General features: G+C 39.6%; 1 protein-coding gene across 4 annotated transcripts in view; it reads left to right on the top strand.

Annotated features, from left to right (window-relative positions):
- PREP (prolyl endopeptidase) overlaps positions 1–26,167 on the top strand; it is a 177,242-nt gene that overhangs the window by 87,131 nt on the left and 63,944 nt on the right. For all 4 annotated transcript variants that reach the window (XM_073336887.1, XM_073336888.1, XM_073336890.1 and 1 more), the window contains exons 8-9: positions 5,472–5,663; positions 21,407–21,604. In XM_073336887.1, the coding sequence (XP_073192988.1) occupies positions 5,472–5,663; positions 21,407–21,604 (390 nt within the window). The remainder of the gene's footprint in view (positions 1–5,471; positions 5,664–21,406; positions 21,605–26,167) is intronic.

Below are 26,167 nucleotides of genomic sequence, written 5' to 3'. Positions count from 1 at the left end.
ATGTGAGTCACCCACTGCACTGAACTAATAACTCTACCTCAGCCTGGAGCCCTGTCACTCGGGCTGAGAGCCCAGAGCCTCGCCACCCAGTGCTGACAGCTGGGGCTCCAGGCTGTCAGCCACGGGCAGTGGGTCTCTGGACTGTCAGTGCTCCACAATGACCCACACTGTCCATTAAATCAGTGGTAGCACCCCACCGACAGAAGGAGCATAGTGTGGCTATGAAAAATCAATGTTATTACTGTGGTGGCTGTACGTCGACGTAAATTAAATCAGCTTAATGTTGTAGTGTAGACTTGCCCTGAGTAAGTTTCCCAGACCTGAAGAAGAGCTCTGTGTAAACTCAAAAGCTTGTCTCTTTCACTAACAGAAGTTGGTCCAATAAAATATATTACCTCACCCACCTTTTCTCTCTGATCTTCAGTAATAGAGATTGGCATTCCAAGGACAAAAGAGTTTTCTCAGTTATATAAAATGTGTTAACTTTTAAACATAAGCACACTTTAAGAAATATATTAAAGGTTATGTAGACCACTAATCATAGTAAACTGAATCTTCAAAGAATGATGCAACTTTTAGAAAATGAAAATCTAGAGGCAAAAGATACCTAGATGTCAGAGATAATGAGTGGCTCTTAAATAGGGCAGGGGTGAGAGGGGGAGACAGAAATGATGTGGGAACAAGATAATTCTGAATTGTTTTCCTGTAATACAAAAATGTTTAATAATCTACTAACAAAATTCTAAACTATTTGGAGTGTAAGTATTGCTTTCCTGCAAGACGTACATGCAGAAGGAATATCTAGATCTCAGAGGATGGCTAAAAAAGTGGCTTACAAAGTTTAGTCTTTAAAAAATGAACAATGGGCGTGCATTGGTGTTGCACACTGAGGGACAAGCAGTGCATCCTAGTGGTTGGAACAGGAATATTGCCTAGTGGTCTGAGAAGAATCAGAGGGTAGAACCAGAGGAGGGGTCAAGGAACAAGCCAATGGTTGGAGCCAGGAGTTCAGAGGAAGGTAGGGACTAGGTTTGGAGCAGGAGCAGGCATTGTTTGGAGCAAGGGCTGGTATAGGAAGCATGTCTGGCATAAGCATGGAACACATTGAACAGCCACTGTGCTGCTGTTGCGACAAGCCTTAAGTGGTGATTTGTTGACCCTTCTGTCCACAGTCACTTAGTGAGGGCTTATTGGGCCCAGCTAGTTGCTGGGCAACTGAGACAAGTCAATTGAGTTCTTGACAATGGGTGGAGAAAGAAGTGAAATGATTTTTTTTAATATAATTAAAATGGGATTTTTGCTCCTAGAGGAACAGGGGTGGCTTTAGATAAAGAAGGGAGGCATAATGGTGTGAGGCCTATTGCATGAACAGAAAGGAACTCTTATATGCCCCCAATGTACAAATAACTTGCATAAATGGATGAATTCATCTTAATTGCTTGAGTACTGCAAGAAAGTTTCACTTAAGATTTGAAAGTAACACTTCAGTGTTTATATCCATAACTTCCAATGCCTTTCACAAGGCTTAAAAATCAAATTGGATTAAAGTCTGGGAATTGAAAAATGGAATAAAGTTTGGTACAGACTTAAGTTTCTAAATGTGATTCTTGAGTATAATTTGGCCTATTTAATGTGCTCAGAATTGTTTAGATGTTAGTAAAACCGCCCAATACTAAGTTTAACTTTAGCCATCCATCAAATGTTGATTCTTTCTTGCTGAGCCAGGCATTCTAGTTTAAAGTCTGACTGTCCCCAGTACTTTGTGGAGAAGCAATCGTTCTTACACAAAAATATAAGTGGCAACAATTGAAATAGAACATAACTTTATTGAGATTAAAATCTGTATCCTTGCCAGTTAACATCAAGTGCTACAGTACGTAAAAAGGTAATTGATATTTTTTACATTGTTCATACAACTTGCTTTCCCTCTGATGATGCAAAACTCCAGAGGGAGCGTTAGCTGATCGATGGACCCTGTCTCTTCAACTTGTACATGTGAGAAGATATTTGCTACAAAATATATGATGTACTGACTTCTCACAAAGTGTGGAGTATAATGGGAATTGCTTCGAACCTCCTCAAACTGATGAGTAGTGACTCGCTCCCAATGCATCATCTCTCCCCCAAAGTGGATGGCATTACTATGAGACAAGCAATGGTGAGGGTGGTGGGGGACCCTCTGTAGCCATTCTTGCCATCATAATTGCATCTTGATCAAATCAGTTTTTCCATCTGTTGAATCCACAGCCCTTATCTTTCAGTGAGCCTTGGGTACACACATGTCCTTCCCTATTGTGGCCTGTTCAGAGTTCATAGCAGAATTAGGATCTGAATTTGTATACTTCACAGATGTGATTTTTTTTTTCCTTTTAGATTCAATACAAGAAAAAAATTATTAAACTTTTAAAAATATTTGTCATATATGTTGTGGTTTTGTCCCTATCATTTTTATTGGTATGCTATTGATTTCCTGTTCTGTTAGGTTGATTGATGTTTCAATCAAATGAAGAAAATAATCTAACTGTAGTTCTTATTAGTATTGTATTAATTTGAAGATAGTAACAGTGTAACTTTTCAGTTCAGACACTTATATGTGCAGGCATATATAGCTCTTCAGCATTATACCTTCTAATGTGAAGACTAGCAGTGAGAAGGATTCAGGAAACTCTGTCAAGTGCTTTGCCTCTCCCTCACTATTTGTCACTGAATAAACAAGGAAAGGAAGGAAGGAATAAACAAGGGGAAATAGGTTACTTTTTATAATGAATCAACCGTTCCCAGTCTCTATTCAAGCCTAAGTTAATTGTATCCAATTTGCAAATTAATTCCAATTCAGCAGTCTCTCGTTGGAGTCTGTTTTCGAAGTTTTTTTGTTGAAGGATAGTCACTCTGAGATCAGAAATTGAGTGACCAGAGAGATTGAAGTGTTCTCTGACTGGTTTATGAATGTTATAATTCTTGACATCTGATTTGTGTCCATTTAGTCTTTTACATAGAGACTGTCCAGTTTGACCAATGTACATGGCAGAGGGGCATTGCTGGTACATGATGGCATATATCACATTGGTAGATGTGCAGGTGAACGAGCCTCTGATAGTGTGGCTGATGTTATTAGGCCCTGTGATGGTGTCCCCTGAATAGATATGTGGGCACAGTTGGCAACGGGCTTTGTTGCAAGGATAGGTTCCTGGGTTACTGGTTCTGTTGTGTGGTATGTGGTTGCTGGTGAGTATTCGCTTCAGGTTGGGGGGCTGTCTGTAGGCAAGGACTGGCCTGTCTCCCAAGATTTGTGAGAGTGTTGGGTCATCCTTCAGGATAGGTTGTAGATCCTTGATAATGCGTTGGAGAGGTTTTAGTTGGGGGCTGAAGGTGATGGCTAGTGGTGTTCTGTTATTTTCTTTGTTAGGCCTTTTTGCGAATACAGACTAACACGGCTGTTACTCTGAAACCTGTGATAAAGTATATGAACTAATGAACAATCTGAGAAGGTAGATCAGGAGCTCCTGTTGTCTGCATCTCATAACATAAGAACAATGTGCCATTCAATAAAACTGAAATATGGAAAATTCAAAACTAATAAACCCACATTTAGATCGTGGAACTCTTTGCTACCAGATGTAACTGCGCCCAAGATTTTAGCAAGATTCAAAGAGAAAATGGACATTTGTATGGATAGTAAGAATAGAATTATTAACTATTATAACAAACACTTTGGAAGGGATATTAAACCTCAGGCATCAAGCTTTAAAACAATCCCCAACTATTATCATAAAGCATTCCATAAAACACAGATTATTCCACGACATCATACCTGCACCATCCCAATTATGCATCTGGGGTGAAATGTTGGCTCCCATTGACTTCATTGGAGAAAGGATTTTTCCACGTGGCGCTGGCCACTGTCAGAGACAGAATACTGAATTGGACAGAACACAGGTCTGATCCAATATGCAATTCGCAAGCGGCCTTCATTTCACTGTAAGTTATTTAATATAAGTTAAAGGTAAATGATAAAATAAAAACATTGTATTGTTGTGATATAAATAGTTGGATTTAGTTGGTGAATAGATTACCTTTCATGTAAAGAGGAGGAAGGTTTCTCAAACCAAAATGGCAGTTAAGAAGAGTTAGCTTTATTGTTGTATTTGAAGGCTCTGATAAACTAACGTTATATTTAATGGGATTAAAATGGCCTGAGCCATCCAATAGCTCTCTTAGTGATTTTTTTGTTTTTTTACTTGCAGCAATTAAAGCTCAACCAGAATATCTACTTTTCTTGCATTATTTCAGTTCATATTACTGAATGGGGGGTGATTTAAAAATAAATTGATTTGGTGTTTTATGGAGTCAGTACGTTATATATCAACTTACCTACACACACGGATTATCTGTTTAGCTTAACAAAGAAAAGGCTAGGTCTGTAAATACCTACATGCGGAACAAATATTTCAGTCTAGCCGAGAAAGTCTGACACAATCCAGTGGCTGGAAGTTGAGCTAGACAAATTCAGACTGGAAATAAGGTGTAAATTTTTTAACAGTAAGAGTAATTAACCACTGGAACAGTTTGCCAAGGGCTTTGGTGGATTCTCCATCACTGACAATAGTAGATCAGTATTAAGGTTTTTTTCCTAAAAGTTATGCTCCAGGAATTGTTTTGGGGAAGTTCTGTGGCCTGTGCAATAGAGGAGGTAGGAGTACATGATCACAGTGGACCCTTCTGGCCTTTAAAATTATGACAGTCTTTGTCCTTGACAGGAAAAGAATCAAGCCTCAGTTCTTCTGAGTGTTTTTGAATCCCCAAGTAGGCAATTGGTGATGTTCTTGTATCCTCTACTTTAATAAGGGACCTGATTTTCAGTGTGGCAGATGCTGCATCTATGAAGTGTAATTGATTGGTTAGGTCCTGGACATAGCATAAGTATTATATACCTGGTTTATTCTTGCCTCCTTTTCTTTCTAGGGTCCTATAAACATAGTAAAATGTGAGAGGAAAAGTACTGGAATCTGTCATACAGTCTGTTCCCATCCCCAAATGTATTCAATTCTAAGGTTGTGGTACAAAGTGACAAAACCAAGCCAATTCAGAGTTAAAAGCAAACTGCCCTCATTTTACTCAGTGAAGCACTTTCAAAAGTTCGTAGGAAAATCAGATTCATGCCACACAAACTTCAAAATTACTTTTTAATTAATATTGATATGTCTGATCTTCCTTTTGGTAACTACCAAATGCTGTAAAGTAACAATGCGTTGGAATTTCATTTCTGAATTGGTCAGATTGCTGCTGCTATTCATTAAGTATTCACCACCAGGCTTGTTTGCGATTATATGCAGGAATAACTAATAGTCAGTATTGTAGAAGGAGGAAGAAGCAACAGTGCAGTCAGAAGAACTTTATTGTAAAGTATTAAAATAAAATGTTTCTTGTTTTAAAGAGTAAGTAATTAATATGAATGATTTGTTTGCTCTTAGGAATTCTTCAATGGGTGAAGCTGATAGACAACTTTGATGGCGAGTATGACTATATCACCAATGAGGGAACAGTGTTCACTTTCAAGACAAATCGCCATGCTCCAAATTATCGATTAATCAATATTGACTTCAGTGATTCAGATGAATCCAAATGGAAAGTGCTTGTCCCTGAGCATCAGAGAGACGTTCTAGGTAAGACTATAAACCAAGTGAAAGATGTCCTGTTTTGTTTTTTTCCAAGTGAAGTCAGTCTGCTAGTTATTGAAAAGGGCTGGTCTCTTAGACCCCCCCCCTTTGTTTTTTTTTTCCTATTTACATTTGTAGGGATTCTTTTGAGTTGAAAGATAACTTTGGTTACGGCACCAGACTGAGACTTGAGAGATCTAGATGCAGTTCCTACACTTGTCACAGACTTCCTGTGTGACCTTGCTCAAATTGCTTGTCTCTTTGTGCCTCACTTCCTCATTTATAAAATGAGGCTAATACTATCCCCATTTCATGGGACTTCGTGGAGATTGATTTAACATTTGTCAGGCACTCAGATATGTTAACTGGGGCCCTGTAAGCAGACAAAAATAAGAGCTAGACTAGCAGTGGTACAGTACACTACAAACCAGGGGATCAGATTTTGAGAGTCCGGTTTGATCTGACATTCTTGAGATGACAGGAATTGGGAGTGCTGAGAGGCAAGGCAAGATTTGATGGCATGAAAGAGGTGGGTAGAGTATTTGATTTTTTTGAATTTTGTTTCTTAAGGAAAAGTCAAAGCAGGACCTTATTATAATTAACTGAAAGTCATAAAGATGCAATACAATAAATTCCTGAACTTTGCACTAACTCAGGAGTTTTTTTTAAAAATGCACTCATTTGGGGGAATTCTTAGTGTTTATGTGACTGAATTAATTGTAGAAAAGCCTATCCTGATGCATCTTTGTCCCAGTGTTTCAAAGATGCATTTAATACATTTAGGTGCTCCATGCTCCCTGCAGTACATTGTGTAATTATACCTGACTAGCATAATAATGGCTGTTTGAAAACTACACATTTGTTTACCAGTTTTTTTGTTCAAATCCCCTCACTGATTCTGTGCAGATTTTCCTGTGCATAGCTTTTTACATTGGTGATGAAATCATAGAGTCCTGTATACTCACAAAGTGACTGCTGTATCCCAGCTAACACAGCCTCTGCTCTCTTTTCTTCCAAATCACTGTTAGATCACTTCTTCCATGACACCCAGAAGCTGTGAGTTCATGAGAATAATTTTTTAAGAACTCTGTGGATGATTCCCTCCTTTGGATTTCCCAGTGTATCCAGCAGTCTCTGTGCCTAGCTCTACCCTGGCTTCTGTGTGCCACAAAAGATGCTGTAAAGCTGCTTTAAATTGGCAGCTGAGAAATTCTCCAGCATGAGGAATCCTTAACTGGCATAGAACCACCTTAGCCAGCTCTACACCACCATTTTCTATCTCTATCCCTGGTACAGGGATTATTTGGGGGGGGGGGGGGGGGGAGGGGAATGGAGCATGACTGGACTATGCTATTCCAAGTTATGCTCAAAGTCAAATTTGGCTGTCACAAGGTTTTAGGGTTGCAAAGGTGGCAAACACAGCTTGGTCATACTCGAATATTGAGACCTCTAGGTCTCTATTTTAGATTGTAAGTGCTCTGATGCAGGGACCTCCTTCATCTTTTACTTGTGCAGGGTGGAGTACATTGTCAGTGCTATATGTGTGATAAATAATAGAAATGACACATTATCTTCCGTTCTGGTCATCTGCTAACTGTTCATCAATCTCTGAAGTTATATTTAAGTCATAGGTAACAGCAATGTAAAATATGGGTTTGAGTTAAATATATAGCTAAAAGTCTGAAGGTGCCAAAATGCTATGGATCTTGGCATTAATAAATTTTGTTACTACTTTTCTGAAATGAAAATCCTGTGCTCTACCTTGATTTTTAATTTTAGCACATGAGGGGTTATTTCTCAGCAGATTTCTGCTTCAGCTTTTCCATTCTATAGGCAAAGTCAAATTGAGTATGTGTGTATAGTCATATAATAATTTTTTTTAATGCATCAAAAACCTCTTTAAGGGATTATATTTGGCAACCTTGACTATTCAAATGGAACTAGGACTTCATTTAGATAACCAAAAGTTCAGGTAAAAGGGAGTACTGAGGGCAGTGCCATTAGAGACTGAAAAATTGCTCAAACACTTCAACCCAAACATCGGTGGACATATTTTGACCTGCATTGAACTGAAAGTTTTGGGTGAGTGTGGGCTGGATAATCAAAATTTCACTACATACAGAGCAGCAATACACAAAATATACAATGTCCAGATCGGAGCTCCAGTAAATATTTTCAATTCCCCTGGAGTTTTTCCTAGCATGTTGGGAGTGTAGGAGGCTCCAGGAAATACTCTGAGAATTTAATCTCTGCATGTACTCTATCTATATTTAGCTTTATAGAGATAGCTATGTAAAGTAATTGTTACAATGGGTGAGTGGCTTCATGAGATAATGGGAATTAAATATATATTAAAGCAAACGCTAAAATGAAATAATCTAAAACAGTTTGATTATATATGATGGCACCTGTAAATTAAAGGGCTGTATTCCTCTGTGCAAAAGGAACCATGAGTGCTTGTAACAATTTTGAGACATAGCTCTGAATAAAAGAAAATAACACTAGATTGCAGCTGATGAAACTATAATCCTTCATTCCTAAAGAGCAAGATATTGTAGTGAAGAAAGACCAGCTTGCCATTATGTCATATTGCTTTAATCCTTCCAAGATTTGGTTTGGAAAGACACAATTGTAGCAGAAGGCAGTTAATAATTTATTGCCGTGAAAGCCTTAGAGTCAAGTGAATTTGATACAAAGATGACATGGTAATGAAACACCTCCTACAAAAGCTATGAATATAAGAATTCAAAGGTTAAATGAGTATTTGCTGCTTAGAGAGACAAGCTGGGTGAGGCAATATCTTTTATTGGGCCAACTTCTGTTGGTGAGAGAGACGAGCTTTCGAGACACACACAGCTCTTCTTCTGGTCTGGGAAAGGGCCACAGCAAAATCAAGCTGACCAGATTATTTAGCATAAGTAGTTAGCACATATTGTAAAAAGAAAAGGAGTACTTATGGCACCTTGGAGAGTAACCAGTTTATTTGAGCATAAGCTTTCATGAGCTATAGCTCACTTCATTAGATGCGTATAGCTATAGCTCACAAAAGCTTATGCTTAAATAAATTGGTTAGTCTCTAAGGTGCCACAAGTCCTCCTTTTCTTTTTGCAAATACAGACTAACAGGGCTGCTACTCTGAAACCTGTCACTTATTGTAAGGGACCATTCAAGGTAGAGTGGCCTGTTAACACCTCTGCAGCCTTAGAACATAAAGAGGGGTTTAGTGGGTTACAGATTGTTGTAATAAGCGATAAATCCAGTGTCTCTGTTCAGTCCATGAATTTTAGTGTCTAGAAGAGTAATGAATTTAATTTACCAGGCTTGTCTTTTGAGAGTGTTGTGCAGGTTTCCTTTGAGGATGAGGGTTGATAGGTCAGATGTAGTGTGACCGCTTAGTGAAAAGTAATAGGTAATAGGGTGTTTCTGTCTTTTTTCATTTTCCTGCGTGAGTTCATTCAAGAGCATAAGTATTGCCTAGTTTCACCCATGTAGTTGTTATTGGGGCATTTAGTGCACTGGATGAGGTACACCACATATTATAGTAGGCAAATGTAGGATCCATGGATCTTGAAAGGTGTGTTGTGGGGCTGGGGGGATGGCTGATCATTGTGGCAGTGAAGATATGTGGTTTTGCATTTGTTGTTCTGTCAGGGTGCTGCTTTGGGTTGGTTTGTCCAGACTCCTGGTCTGTGGGGAGCTTGCTTCCGATTATGAGCTTTGAGAATTTGTGGGGGGTCTGCTTGTCCAATTGGTTGTATATAATAGTGATTATGTACCCAGATATAATTAACAGTATTGGAAATCACTTCTCAAACATTTTGGCAACTGATGCTCAAAGTCACAAATGTTTTTCTTGCTTAGAATGGAATATGGAAATCTGTAACTCAACATTCTGCTACCTTTTCATGATCTACTTGTTAGCCGTATCTTCTCCTTTTCTGGATATGAACATAGTCTGAATTTGGTAAAAACAACTATCACATTATAATGGAAATAGATTTTGTGAGTCAGGATTAATAAATATGAAACTCTGCCAGTGTCCTCCAGTAGCAAAAATTTTCCACAGAGTAAAGGGTAATACATCATACTGCATTTGTAGTGCAGCTAACAGCCTAACAAAAAATACACATACCAAGAGATGAGAGAATTTAATTTGGCTTCACTGACCCAGTCCCCCAGGTACAGTTGGCTGTGGGCTTTAACTTGTGTTTGAGAACCCAGTCCTGCATTACAAGTTCCATGAAACTTTGAAAAAACAAATGTATTACAATAATATGGGGTTGTAAATATGACAGATGTTTAAAAGCACAGAGCATAAAGAATTATTCATCTGCATTCTTATTTTGAATCAGTCTCTCCCAAACAGTAAGCAGTGTCAAGGTTTACTTAATTCTCAGTAGGCACTTCACACAAAGTAAAGATAAATTTAGAACTCTAATCAGTGAATGAAGGGGAAAAAAACAAATGACAACCATTTAAAATGAAAATAGTTAAGTAAGGGCCTCAGGACATCTGCATTTGCCATGAGATGCATTCCCACCCAGGCCCCCCCAACTGGAAAGCATTTGTATTGTATTACATTTAATTCTCAGAGAGTCTAAACCTTGGCAAATGTTTGTGAATTAATTAATATTAAAGTGCAAGTTTAAAAGCCAACAAAGGCAGTATTGAGTGTGCCGAGGTCATTCATCAGAGGGATCTCGGAGCAATGTAAGAACTTGCATACCACAGAGCTTGTTTAAGCACAGCAAGGTGAGATCAGTATGAAGTTTAGATTATTTCCCTCAGGATGGCTGGTAACTGGATTCCTAAGGCCACTCCCCCTTCCCCACCTCTTCCCCCAAGGCCCCATCCTTGTGCTGCCTCTCCCCCCAAGGCCATAGATCCTTCAGTTTGCTGTCTTTTATATTTTGGGGATAAGGAGTTAGTGTTCTCTTGCCACCAGTGTAGCCACCTCCAAAAGTATTTTTTTTAATGCATATATTCAAATATATTGTGATAGCTCCCAAAGGCCCTACCCAGGATCATGACCCCATTATGATAGGAGCTGTAAGAACAGATAGGAAGATTGAATATGCCGTTGAAGCAGGTTATGCTAGATTTTTACTGCTGGGGACTGGCAATGGTATAGTGAGACATAGGGGGGAAGGTAAAAATATGAATTTTCACTGGTTGAAATTAATTTTTTTCTTCTCTAGACACTACATATCACTAATTTCCCCCCTGCATGCTTGACTGAGGGAGTTTCAAGCTATCCTTTTGACAAAGTATTGTTCATTTTCCTAGGGCAATGATATTGATCTTTGTCAAAATCCTGTTGAATTTAGCTGTGCTTATAGGGCCTCCCTGCACCTGGCATACAGGGGATTGTTGGAGGAAAGGGTCACGCTGCTTAGGCCTTCAGCATTTCACCAGCAGCGAAGGAAAGAAGAGTAGACAATAAAGCCACAGAATGTATTTCAACCCTTAGTCCAGAGCACAAGATGTGAAATGGCTTCACTCCCCCTCTGGAATGTGTGGAGGAGGATTCCTCCCTTTTGGAGCTCACCTGGGGCCCAATTACTTGCCCCTAAGCAAAGGCTGTAAGAAGCAGATTTTAGTAAACTTCAAAAGCAGTTATACATTGCAACTCAAAAGAGAGGATGGAGTTACTTTAAAAACAGTTTCATAGGGCTCCATGTTTTATATGCCAGTGACACTGAATCAGATGTGCTCCTTTACAGGTGAAACAATGGTGGTTGATTTATTGTTTTGTTTCTCCCTCCTCCCCTTTACTGATGGCCTTGCAGAAATTCACCATGCACTGTGAGAGTAAAGCAAGATTCATTCCATCATGTACATCTTCACTATAAATAAAGGTTCTGCAGGCCAGATTAGGCCCTCAGTTACATCTATGATACTGCTGGCTTCAGGTGTCGGGTTGCCACCCATCTGTGTTTTAAACCAGACAGTCCATTTTTTGGCTTCTATGTCCGGGTACCATTTAGGATTGCCAGGTGCCTGGTTTTCCATGGGAAAGTCCTAGCAACCCTAAATGGCACCCAAACCAAAAGTCCAGCTACTGCAGGGTCATTGGAGGTATCAGGTCATTAACCCGCGCCAGCCCCGGCTCAGCTGGGGCCACCTCCTACCTGCAGACAGGCTCCTTGAGATGATCCAGCAAGCAATGGGGGAAAGTGAGGAGAGGAGTGAGTGATGGGGCTGGAACCTTTCGGGAAGAGGTGGGGCCTTGGGGCAAGAAGTGGAGAAGGGGTGGGGCCTTGGGGAAAGGGGCAGGGCCTCGGGACTCCGGTTACCAGCCATTAGAAAGTTGGCAATCCTCTTCAGGTGTAACTGGCTGAAACTAAGTAAAGAATCATTTTGGTAATGCACAAGCTACAATAGAGCCCTCTGTTCATTCAGTCATAGAAAGATATATTGGTTTTGCAGGGGTACCAAGAATAAAGAGCAGTCGTTAAAGTGAATAGATAGGACTCTGAGTTTGGAGTTACCTGTAATGATTTCTAAATATTCTATCTTGAACTGGGTATTGTGGTGTTTATTGTATGTATATATTGAGTTTATTCAATAGCAGGGCTGACAGGAAATGCTCCCAGAAAGGCAAAGGGGGTTCCTGATATACCCTTCACCACAAACACTTGAGACTGTGCAAGAGCTATTCACGTTGGTGCCCTGGTTTGACCCCTTGCTAGGCCTGCCAGCCATGTCTCCCTTGAAGTTACTCAGTCTTTGGAGGAATGAGGAGTTCAAAGCAGCCTGGAATGGTTAAGAGAGACGTTAGACAAATTTTTGGGGAGACTAAGACCCATCTCCCCAAAAGATAGGAGTCTGGGGCAAGATACGCTGTGGGGTAAAACAGACCTTTTGCTGTTTTAAAAAGCTTTATTCTCTTATGCTATGCTTTGTTCCTATGGTTGGATAAAGAAGACTTTTGTTTTAAGAAGGCTGTTCTGAGGTATTGTAATCTACTGGTTGCAGATTCCTGAAGGGAAGAACCAGACTCACTCAGACTTGCTGGGCAAACACAGGATACTGTAGCCCAGCACCTGGTCTAATTGTGGAAGAATTGCATGGTTCCACCTCAAAGAGAGGTAAAAGTCATGGGGCCTGATACCTGTCGGGTGGCTGCAATCTGGGAAACTAGAGAGGGGACAGAGGTACAGCTAGCCCAGGGGTGGGCAAATTACGTCCCGTGGGCTGGATCTGGCCTGCCAGCCATTTTAATTCGGCCCTCGAGCTCCTATTGGGGAGTGGGGTTTGGGGCTTGCCCCACTTCGGTGCTCCAGCCGGGGAGCAGGGTCGGGGGCTGCTCCACACGGCTCCCAGAAGCAGCGGCATGTCCCCTCTCCAGCTCGTACGCATAGGGGCAACCAGGGGGCTCTGCATGCTGCCCCCAGCCCAAGTGCCGCCCCCTGCAGCTCCCATTGGCTGGAAACTGTGGCCAAAGGGAGTTGCAGGGGCAGCGCTTATGGACGGGGAAGCACACAGCAAAGCCACCTGGCCATTCCTCCGCATAGGAGCCAGAGGGTGGACATGACGCTGCTTCCGGGAGCCGCTTGAGGTAAACGCTGCCTAGAGCCTGCACCCCTGAGTCACTGCCCCACGCCCTAACCCCCTGCCCCAGCCCTGATCCCCCTCCTGCCCTCTGAACCCCTCGATCCCAGCCCAGAGCACCCTCCTGCACCCCAAACTCCTCATTCCCAGCCCCATCCTAGAGCCCGCATCCCCGAGCCAGAGCCCTCACCCCCACATACGCCCTCTGCCCCAGCCTAGAGCCCACTCCCGCACCTTGAACTCATAATTTCTGGACCCACCCCAAAGCCCACACCCCCAGCCAGAGCCCTCATCCCCTCCCACACTCCAACCCCAATTTCATGAGCATTCCTGGCCCGCCATACAATTTCTATACCCAGATGTGGCTCTCGGGCCAAAAAGTTTGCCCACCCCTGAGCTAGCCCTATAACTGACAGACTCTGAATAGAAGTATTGAATGGGTCTGTTGGGTAAAAAGGTGCTCTTTTTACATAGTTATTTAAGACTTAGGACTCAGAGATGAGTTATGTTCCTGGCTGTCACAGATTTAAGTGACCTTGAGCAACTAGGTTAACATTTTTGTGCCTCAATTTCCCCATCTCCAAAATGAGAATAGCAGCACTTCCCTACCTCACAAGGTCTTGTAAGCTTTAATTCAGTATTTTAAAGTGCTTTTATTCCCTCATGTAGAAGGTTGTATACAAGTGCAAAATGTTATTTATTTTATCACTTTTTTTCTCAGTTTTAAGCTTCAGATTTGGAGCCTGTTAACATTATAAATACCTAAGCCTTGTCCTGTAGGCATCTTTTTTTATGGCAAAGTTTAGTAATAAAATAACCTTTCTGTCATTATTTTGCTGTTGGTATAACAGATTTCTAATGGCATTTTTTATTTAAATTCACTATAAAGCACCCTTCCAAACCTCTGGGCATTGTCCAATCAATATAAAACTTAAGTGCAATATGTAAAGAAGTCTGTACATTCTTGCAGAGTTTACTTGTTCAATGCTTTTAAGTATATAGTGCATTGCAATGGAGAGAGAAGAACAGAAAACTAAAAACTCTATAATCAAATATATTCCAATAAAAATAAGATTATAGCAAAGTTAGGTCAGAGATCAAAATCAGACTTTGGAATCCGGATCACAAAATTGTTGATCCTGATGAGAAGGGATTGTTATCTCTGTGAGTAATAACTATATGTTTATTCCAACTATCAGGAGACTTATGCATTCCATTACTTTCATGTTGTCTTTAAAAATATCCATGACTTCTTACACTGGGGAGTTTTCCATGCAAATGGAAAGTGGGTGAGTGAATGGATGCATGAATATTCTTGAGGAACAGTAGCACAAACTTTGTTCAGAGCCTTAAGAAAATACACTGCGAAATGCACGTAAGGCTAGTAGGGAGCAGGGAATTGGCAGCTACCAAAGGACCAGATTGGTGAGTTTGTAGTAGAAACCATTTAGTAGCTGGGGGTGTGGCTTAGCCCCAGAGTTTCCTAGCAACAACTCTGAGCTGTCTTTGAGATGCTCATACAACCAGAGCATGCTCAGACCAAGAGACAGTCCATGAGCCACAGGAGGAGATGCTGTAGTCCAGAAGCACATCTTCGTCTGACTTTTCATGACCAGGGCTACCACAGGTCCATCATGGCCTTTTTCTCAAAAGATACCATGGCAAACCTTTACCAGTCATGACTGACCAAGGCATAGCCCTGGGTTTCTTGAGAGGCTTAGTTCTCCAGTGTTTGCAGCTTCAGAACAACTTAGCACTTTTTTCCTCTCTCACACATGTATGGCAATATGGGTTTTCTGAGAGGAGGGGTACAATCCTAGCCTTGTTGAAGCCAGTGGGAGTTTTGCAACTGACCTGAAATGTGTTAGGATCTTATTTTTAGGGTGTCCATTGCCTCCTTTTTGTGTGTTTATTAGATAGGTCCATTTATAGTAGTATACATATACAATGAGTAATGCTTTATTCTGTAAACTGTTAATATTGTCTTTGCAGGTCTTCCTACACATAAATAACTCTAGGCTTATTGTAGTGGGAAAAAGTGTTATTTTCTGTGAGTTCTACAAACATGACTGTTACTCTGAAATGTGGACTAACTCACATGGCAGAAGAAAGAAAAATTACACATGAGCAGCTGTCTTTGAACTCAGGCTTTGAAGCTCCATCAAAATGTATCCCTTATTAATGGAGTTGAGACATGTGCTTGCTCAGGAAGTGAGTTTGATGTTTCCTCTTAGGAATTATTTGCACATGGATCTTGTCTTCATTTTGGTTCTCTCTTCTCCTCCATCAGTGATTCAGCATAAGAATGTCAGTATGCATCTATACAATTGGATTGCTTGACATGATGTGTCTAGCACTGCAAAAATAAAGTGTCAGCACTAATCTCTTGTATCTAAAGTTTTCAGGATGGATTTTTGACATGAAGGAATTCAACATACTGTACCTAAAACCATATTAAAATTATTAGGAGGGAAATTTTGTTGGTGGAACAGACACATCCTTGACTCCAATGAAATCCATTGTACTAGAGGGACTCTTTTTTGGAAAATATCAACACGTATTTATAAAAATATGGTCTGGACAATCTCTCCTAAACTGGAACTGTTGACACATTTCTGAGCTCCTGGCATTGTTCATGACTAATATTCTACTCTAAGCCTCTCTCCAAAGCCTAGAAAAAAACAGCTCAGTGCTGAAAACACCTTGTAGATTGGTTGTGAGAAAGTCCACATAATCCCCAATGTACAGGCAGTGTGTAGAGTTGCAACACAACTCCTCTGTGCTCTCTCTGTAGTGGCTTTGAGTCACTGTCCCTGCAAAATTTAATATTGTGTAGTCATTCTTACAGCTCACCTCCAATAGTCCCCTCATCTTACGTAACCATTCCCACCCCCAAAGTAGGCCGGGGGGCCTTGAAAACACAACTTTGCCCTTTGGGAGAATTTTATCCAAGGAAAACAGCATTCAGTGTCATAACAGCAAATTCAGTTCTATAACCATTTGCAACAGCGTTATAAAATGTGGTTTGTATGGGTTTGTTTAAAAAGTCCTTAACCCACTTCATCTTTTTCTTTTAGCTGTAATATATACAGTAGTTTGTGTGAATGTTAATAAATATGTGCCGGAGAATATTATGATGGCTACATACTGGTTAAAAAGGAAATTTTATGGATATACAGTCTAGACTCTAGAAGTTTCCTTGAGGTGGAAAGAAACCAGTTAAAGCATTCTGGATACATGCTTTGCTTGGAGTGTCAGCAAAGGAGCTGAGGTTGTGGGCTTGACAACAAAGTACAATAGTGTCTTGTGTCTCCAATTCTCAAAACAGAGATTAGGGTACAGAGAAATTCAGTTCATGGTTTTATATAGAGAAATGGTTATTATTAACAATTCAGCATTATTTTAGTTTGATAATTTAGCACTTCACTTAGATGTGGGCTCTTTACTGTTCTTTTAAGTGTGGTTCAATTTTTTTCTCTTTCTGTACCTGTATAGCCCATATCTAGTATTTATTTTCTGTAAATACATTGTGGTGGAGACTTGCAAAAGTGCCCTATGCATTTATGAGTATAAATCCTGTTGACCTTCCATGGGACTTGAGCTCCTCAGGCACATTTGAAAATACTCCCCCTCCCACCCCCCCATCTTGTCATCTGTTTTCTCCATCTTGTGGAGATTATTTATAACCACATAATATACTAAAGGGATGAATAAGAGCTAATATCACCACCTTCAAAGCATGCTCCTCAATATTTGTAAGAGGCGTCAGTGGAAACCAGATGCCTTTGCCCTGAAAAATGGAAATGCTCTTTAAGAAAAGGGAAATTTGGTGGAAGCGTAAAGCTAATTAATTTTAATCTGTATTGAAAGGCTCCATCAAATTTCATTGTGTGGCCAACTAATCAGAGACAAATCAGTGATTGTCACAACTGTATTTTAAAATGGAGAGCTTTTGCTTGATATTTTTGATGGGGGGGGTAATATCTTCATAAAGAAAAGACTAAATAAATATTTTTGCATGCATGTTATGGGTTGTACCCAATTCTGAAGTTAATCTGTGGAGCTCTTTATATATCATTTTATACAGCTTTGAGATGCAGAACATTTTTAATATAAAATTTGAGAATATTTTAAGTGTAGAAGTACGTTGTCTACTGGGAACACAAATTGCACTTTCGCAGCCCATACTTGTATTGCCTGACCATTACTTGTGTTGCCAGAAGTAGAATATTTCCCTTATTGCATTTATGCTTTTTTCTTGTTCATATTTTTATTAATAAACCAATCTGCAGCATGGGGCACTGGTCATTTGCTGGAGGATTCTCTGCACCTTGAAGTCTTTAAACCACGATTTGAGGACTTCAGTAGCTCAGACATAGGTTAGGGATTTGTTACAGGAGTGGGTGGGTGAGATTCTGTGGCCTGCGTTGTGCAGGAGGTCAGACTAGACGATCATAGTGGTCCCTTCTGACCTGAAAGTCTGTGATTCTATGATTCAGTTTGAACTCTGGCATCTTGCAGATTCTCCAGTTTTATTCAAACTGCCTATTGTGCAGTGTAAAAAGAGGCTATATAATAATGTAGTATTTCTTATTTTAGTTAGAGCTACATATGATGCTATAACTTGAAATGCATAAGAAGATGTAAGAAATTAAAATGTAAAACTATATTTCATTATCCGTCCTCACTTATAAGATTTATTCCCCACCACAGCAATGATTACATAGCAACTACTATTTTATAGAGTGCCACACTTCCCTCTGACAGTATCGTGTTATTCCAGGTCATGGCTCCATGATTAAAATTCCAGTTAGTATTCCAGTATAAAGTGTCTGGTTTTGGGTTTGGCCTGAAAGTTGCCAGGTTTACATTAAAAGAACAGGAGAATATTTTTCCCCAAAATCTGAAGAAAATGGGTCAATCACTTGAGTTGCATATTTAATGTTTAAAATAACATAACTAAAAATTTAAACCAATGTCAAATTTTCATTGGCCCTTTAGGAAAGAGGGTGAGGGGAAAGTGAAGACTTTGTATAGTCATTAGGATTCAGAGGTGAGCAGGAGCCAGGGTGTCACGGCAGTGGAAGGACAGATCTGACCCCATATAAGGAAAAGAAACAGTTAAAGAAGTTAAGGCTTTATGGACAAATTAGTTTTGACCTACGATTCTTAGAGTTTGTTATCCTGATCTAAAATTGTGAAGACGAGGAAGAACATAACATATCCTGGAACTTCTGTTCTGAAAATTAGATGTGCAAACATGTTTTTAGTCTGTGTTCAGCTTTACTCTAGTTGGTTTATAAACACTGTTGGGGGAACCCTGAATTCCCATAGAGAGTTTAAAACCCAGGGTAACCTGTAAGATGGGTCTTTGTCATATTTTGGTTTGTTTTGTTTTGCTTGCTTTGTTTCTGTGTTGATTTTCTTTGTTTTCTGTTTCAAGTTATACAGCAGAATCTCAGAGTTACAAACATCTCGGGAATGGAGGTTGTCCATAACTATGAAATGTTTGTAACTCTGACCAAAACGTTATGGTGGTTCTTTCAAAAGTTTACAACTGAACATTGACTTAATGCAGTTTTGAAACTATAATATGCGGAAGAAAAATACTGCTCCCTCCCCTTTTTTTTTTTTTTTTACTAGTTTACATTTAACACAGTACTGTATTGTATTTGTGTTTGGTTTTTTTGTCTCTGCTGCTGTCTGATTGTGTAGTTCCAGTTCCAGTTGAGATGTGTGGTTGACTGGTCAGTGCGTAACTCTGGTGTTCTTAACTCTGAGGTTCTACTGTAGATGCAAAAACTGTTGGTCATGATGTTACTTGGGTTTAACAACATACCCTTACGCAATCCTAGGTCTAGTCTTTGTCTGCTCATTTAATGGCATTTCTGCAGTTTCTTGAAACCAGGAGCCAGGAGAAAACTTTGTCCAACAGTTGGACCTTGACTGTGATCCAGCCCTCCAACCTGACCCAAATTAGACCAGGTTCTCTTCCTGCCAGGGAAAGAAGCCACAGTTTTGGCCTGAAGAAGACAAGAATCGTTATCCACTTATCACCTGGCAAGAGAAAGGAGAACTTGATTTTATATTTTTTCCTCATCTCCTTTCTTATACTTTACCACTGTATGCATTTTGTCAAAATTTGGTTGAGGACTTGGCAAAGAAACAACTGTAAGTGATAATGTTTTAGTAAGTTGCCGACTAAGTAACCCTTTTCCTAAATGACAGAAATACTTAGCAAGAAGCTGGTTTTTGTAAGCTGAATTTTCCCCTCATGTGTAAGTTGATAAAGAAAGGCTTATTATGTGGTTAATAGGGATCTAAAGCCTATGGCATGAGAAAACCCCAGGCATTTTAGGACATACTAAGAATGGTGTGCCCCAAGCAACATCTAATCTGTAAGCCAAGGCAGAGCATCCAAGTACCCAGGCGAATGTCACATGATAATATGTGATGTGGGAAAATTGGCACTGTAAAGAGCTCATACCCTTCCCAGGGTAGGAGGTTGGAAGGGTAGAATAGGTACCTTAGAGATAGAGCTGGTCTAAGATTTTCTGACAGACCAGTTTTCTGTCAGAAAATGCTGAATCAATTAAGTCAAAACATTCTGCAGGGTTACTAGCCCAGAAATTTTAGAAAATTCCATTTAGGTTCTTCTGAAACTGAATGTTTCAAAATTTCCATCCCGTGAAAAATTTTGCATTTCTGAAAGAATTTTCATTCTAAATTGAAACAAAATCAGAAATGCAAAATTTTCCACGGGATGGAAATTTGGTTTCTGCCCAGCTATCTTCCCTGTCTGGGAAGTCATAAACGCTGTACTGGCCTTATATTAGATTAAAATGTACAGACACACACGTGCTTGCTCGGAAATTAACTTTTATATTCTGATGATACCTAGAGGCCTCAACCAGGTTGGTACTCATTGTGATATGCACTGTACAACCATGATAAATGACCGTCCCTGCCTCTGAGAATTTATAATCTGAAAGCCAGTTTGTATAAGCAATCTGTGTATGTACCCCGTAAGAGGTGAATGAACGGCAGTGTGGTCTGTTAGTTATATGTTGCAGTTCAGTGAGGATTTGTGAAGGTTTGTAGCTCAGGTTGGAAATGTAGCTGATGTATGCTGGATGGTTGTAAGAGTATTTCTCGATCATGTTTAGACTCATTGGAAGGGGCAGAGTTAAAGTTGGTTTTAACTGCAATGTAATATTTTACATTTGTACATTTTAAGAGATTATATTAAGTGTGAAGATGTTTGAATATTTATATTTCTTTGCTTCTAAATGCTTAAGTTTTTCTTTTTCCAACACCATTGCTTGGTATATTTTAACTAATATCAAAGTAACAGCATTAACTAAAAATTAGCTCTTGTCCTTTAATCTATATACTTCAAAATAGTTCTCTTCATACTTAAAGGTTTAGTACTTTTCAATATTAAGTATTAATAATCTGAAAAAGAAGTTTATGATCTTTGTCTTAACGTCATAACATTAGTGTTCTCAGAACACAAGCTTGGGACTCCATGGATTCCATTAGGCATCCTTAATCACATTGAGTAGTACTTATTTATAAGAATACTCTAGTGAATCCTTTAAAAGATACAAAAATGGCTATGTACTGTACACAGCTGTTTACCTTTTCATTCTCATAAATTATGTTTGCACAAAAGCTATGGTTTAGTTTTCTATCTCATATGCTTCCATAAATAATTTTCCTGATATATTTTTGACAGAAGGATTACCCTTTTATGAAGAAAAAATTGTAAATTTTGTCGATACTTTTGTTAGATATAGCTTTGAAACACTGGACATACAATAGCAACATGAACCATTAAACACTGAAAACAGAAACACTTTTTAGTTTGTGTACATTAATTGCAAGGGGTTTGAAAACATATTTGTTCGAATGTATGTTCTGAGAATGTAAGTCTTATGAATATTACAACTCTTTCCTGGAATAGTGTCTTTCATATTTATATATAACTTTTGCTGGTATTTTGAAGAACTGTTTATTTTCAGAGCTGCAAGGAAACTCTGAAGCCTGCAGAATTGTAATCAGATATATTCCATAAGAGGTTTTGTGTGTTTTTAAAGCAATTTTTAAAGTTAGTTATATTTAATTATTTAGTTCCCACAGTAGTTGCAGGATTTTGTTTCACTTTACTTTTTTTTTCTTTACCACTTTTACAGAATGGGTTGCTTGTGTTAGGTCCAACTTCCTGGTTTTGTGTTACCTGCATGATGTGAAGAATGTTCTACAACTTCATGATCTAGCCACTGGCACACATCTCAAGACTTTTCCTTTGGAAGTTGGTAGCATTGTGGGATATAGTGGCCGAAAAAAGGACACAGAAATATTTTATCAGTTTACGTCCTTTTTATCTCCAGGTAAGGTTGTTTATTTCCTCAGGTGTTGCCCCTTTTACAGGGTACCTGCCCAATGGATCTTTAATTTAGGAAGTACTGTACACATAATGAGACTGAATTGTGGCTTGATCTTTAGAGACATAGAAAAAGGTGCTTTGCCCTAAATAGTGTGTTGTAGTTTGGACTGTGCATTTAAAATATATTAATGGAGAAAACTCTTGGATCTCATGGGTCTACAGTGAGTTAATATGTTGGGGATCTGGATTCAGAAATGACTCAGTATTACAGAGAGTTCTATGGAAGATTACAACTTTTTGCTCATTCTGTCCTCTCAAAGAAGGGAATTAGTGTTGCTTTCATAGCACCAATTAGAGGCTGTATGAATGTGCTTTGAGCAGAGCTGCACGATCATGTAAAAGTGGTCCAGATAATATCTTTTGACCAGCCCACAGATACCTAATAAACTGTCACAGAGTTTAGGGCTAAAAGGAATCTAGTATGACCTCCTGTATATTACAGGCCACCATCACCACCCAGCACCTGCACACTAAACCCAACAACCAAAGTTAGACCAAAGTATGACAGCTCTCAGGAGACTAAACTATTGTGTGCCACAGGCAGAGAATAGGAGTGATCAAGGTGCACCAAAGCCCGAGCCCCCTGTTATGGTAGGGAATTGAATAAATGAGAGAGACCCAGATGCTCTGGGCAAATGATTCATGCTGCAGAGAATGCTAGTGACCTTGCATTCTTTTTGCCGATCTGTCCTGGGTGAAAATTCCATCCTAGTCCCATATCTGGTGATCACTTAAACCCTGAGCATGTGACCAAGAGCCAGCCATCCAAGCACCCTACAGAGAGAATTCTCACTATTACCTCAGAGCATCTCCAGCCATGTCCATATAGGTTGTTCAGAAGAGGGAGACCAAAAAAGAAAGAGGGCATCCCTTCCTGAAGCCCTGAAACATGAGATTTGAGGAACATAAGACATGAGCTCTGCCCCTGTCACCACAAACAACCCAGTCATATGATCCCACTCATAAATTTGTCCACCTCTCTTAAAATGAATTAAGTTTTGTCCACCCTCCCTCACCTTCTCCCCCACTGTACCACCTTACCCCCCTCCCCCATCCAGTCGGGAGGCTGTTCCAGAACCTGATTCTGATTATTAGAAACTTCCCAATTTCCAGCCGAAATTTGTTCATGGCCAGTTTATATCCATTTGTTCTCATGCCAACATTGTCCTTTAGCTTAAATAGCTCTTCAGCTTCCTTGGTATTTACCCTCCTGATGTATTTAGAGGAGCAATCTTATCCTCTCTCAGCCATGGTTTGGCTAGGCTAAACAAGCCCAACTCTTTTAATCTCCTCTCATAAAATAGGCCCTCCATTCTCCTGATCATCCTTGTAGCTCTTCTCTGCATCTGTTCCAGTTTGAATTCATCTTCCTTGAACATGGAAGGAATGACAGAGCCCTTACTAGTGGGGCATGAGGTATTTAATTATACCCTTGGAAATGGCTATGAAAATATCCCCAGTCTGTTGAATTTCAAATTAAAACTAAAATTCTTCAGCAGCATTGTTGTAAATCAGAGATTAATCAGTCTTTGCAGGGACAGTCTTACCAGTATCTAAAGAGGGGTACGAGTCTACCAGTGATATTCCTCCTCCATATGAACCATGCTTACTGCCGTACGACTATCTTCCTTCTTCCCATTTACTTTACTATCCCTTCACTTTTTTCTCTCCTTCTATAGAACTCCCCGTCAATCTCCGATAATATAAAAGCAAAGATTAAACACAGAATAATGGGAGCCCAGAATGAAGCAGTGGGTAAAAGATGAAGAACCCCACTCAGATCATTCCCCCTTTCAGTTTCTGTCATTTGGAGATAGGTACCCATTTTGGCTTATTCTGGAAGTGGGGTACTAAGCTGTGAAGTCTAGCCTTCTCCATAGTGACTGCCCCATTCAACCATCAGTAATTTTTTAACAGGTATCGTAGATCATCTATGCTAAATGTAGAGAAATGTTGAGGTGTGTTTCTTTCAAGAGCAAATCAGAAAGGTCCTGGCTGATAGTTAAATTCAAGTGAAAGCTTATGGACTAACTTTTTTTCCCCCAAAAGGTATCAAGCACTCACAGCTTCCATCAAAGTGCTCATCATCTCTGAAAATCAGGTCATTAGTGAAGCGCAGAAAATGAACAGTTTGATGCTAAAACAAGAGTGTGCTTTTCCATCATATATAGAAGAGCAAGCAGCATTTATCTACTTTGTATGGTCCATGATGTGCTACTGACCCAAACTTCTTTCTTCTGAATAACAAAATATCAAGTAGTTGGATCTGGAGAAATGGTTAAAATTCATAATTTTGCATTTATCCCAGTTTCTGCTCTGCAGTTCTTGTTGAAGTAATACATTGGAGCACTCAGTGCATTCTGATTGTCTCTCACTAGTGGCAGTTTACAAGTTGGCCACACAAAACTTACTCCAAAAACAGTTTGTGTATGACAGGCCCTACACTCCACTGTGCTACGTAGACCCTCCAGTCACTGTCTAAAGTCCTGGCTTTCAGAGGTATTGAGCACACATAACTCTCATTGACTGAAAAGGGAGCTATGGGTGCTCAGTAAACCAGGCCCTGTGCAAACAGATTAATCTAACAGTGTCCACAGAGTGATATAAATACATCATGCAGCCAAACACGTTTTGTTTTTACTGAGTTTTCTTGATTACCCAAATGTCAAGCAGAAGTTAATCCCTGGAACAGTAAGATAGGTGGAAGCGGGAGAATCAAGGTCCCTAGAAAAATACTGATGCTTTCTAAAGGCAAACTTACTGGCTAAAAACTGATCATGGAGGTCTTCGCTTCCAAACTTAAACTATATTTTTTCTGCAAGTGGCCCTTGCTATATATGCCAAATTTTAACAGTGAAGTATAACTTTCACACAAACAGTGCATGTGCTACAATAGAAGATAATGTGCAAACAGTTGTTTGGGAGGGAGTGGACTTCATTAGCCTGGGCGGAAGTCATGCTGTGGCCTTTTCATTTAAAAAAACTCCCCAAAATATCTGAGATGGAGCATGGCTTGTTTGGATGGGATTACTGTCAAAGTGGGCTTCCCCTGCTCTTAATATCCTGAAAAGTACCCTTTTCATTTTGTCATCCAAACTCTCCCTACATTTTACACTAGAGTAAGAAAATTAATCTATAAAACATGAAATATTTTCTTAAAATAAGTTCGTTTTTTTTCTCAGTTTCAAGCATAAAGAGAGAGGCAGGGAAGACTGTGTATCCAGTTTGGAACTGATCTGAATATATGCTCTCAACATGAGTGGCGGTGTTGGGAATGTTGATAACTGAGTGTGGAGCCAGAAAGGAAAACCCCCACCAGCTTCAACCAGAAAGATCATGCAAGTAAAACCTTGAAGTTACCTCAACAGACTGCAGAACAAGGCTGTGCATAAAGGCTTAGCTATGTAAACTAAATAATTGCTGGATAAGATGGGGAAGAATGATGAGTGCAGAATGGGATGACTCATCCTGAGTGTTAATAAAAGCAAAAGTCCCAAAAGGCCTTTAAGCTTCTGTCAAGCAAAACCATGTGTCCAGTTATTTCTGCAAGAAGCCGTAGTTACCTTGTGAAATAAACAGCCCCTTTGTCACAGTGTATAATGAAGGGGTTCAGAGTAGATGCAAAATTGTTCATAGTAATAGCCAGAGAGACTAGGAGAGAAATATGACTAGTTTGGTGTTTGTAAGCAAATTATATAATTTAAGGAATGGGATAGATTTCTTGCTGCTTTTCCTTTTTTGAGCTCCCTGCTGTTTAGATGGTCCTTGCTTTTTTACTTCTATGTATTTACGTTAATACAGTACGATGTTTAGGTTAGGAGGAGCAACTTGGGTTAAGAAATAGTTAGATTTTCTTACTGATACTTAAATCATAGGTGTCTGTCCTTTAATTATATCAGATTTAAGTCTTGTATTATTTCCTCTTTACTGATAGGTAGGGAGATCTAGTACTGAATGTTTGTTGGATACAAACTCACTTTGTATTAGTGTACTGTGCTCAGAGCAGCCAAGAGAATCTGAAAGCTGGTTATGTGCATCTTATTTTTGGCAATGTTGTCAAGTCAATCACTATACAGATAGACGGGCAATTTGGGCTGACCTTGCTTTTGTTCTGCTTACTGGCTCTGTACTACAGTTGCACTCTCAGCCTCTGCTGTTTATACTCTGACACTGCGCGTTTCTCTGTGTTGATGGTATTGTACCTATTAGAGAAAATAAATCATAAAACAATGTTGGAAGTCTTGGTACTTCCATACCTAATTCAGTAAACAGGTCTAAATCTTATTCATTCTCATTCTCTCTCTCTCTCTCTCTCTCTCTCTCTCTCTCACCCTCACATTGTGTTTTCCTCTTTAATCTTAATTTATCTAAATCTGAAATGGCAGTGCTCCACTGGATCAGGAATAAGAGGTTTTACAAAAAGCCCTATCCTAGGTTTGTCACTGATCCTGATTTGTTTCCAGATTTTGACAGAATGATCCTCTGTCCTGCAAGCCTATCGTAAGGA

Source organism: Lepidochelys kempii, chromosome 3, assembly GCF_965140265.1.
Source record: "Lepidochelys kempii isolate rLepKem1 chromosome 3, rLepKem1.hap2, whole genome shotgun sequence".
NCBI lineage: Eukaryota > Metazoa > Chordata > Testudines > Cheloniidae > Lepidochelys > Lepidochelys kempii.
Note: the sequence above shows the minus strand (reverse complement) of the source record. Positions and strands in the feature narration are given on the sequence as shown.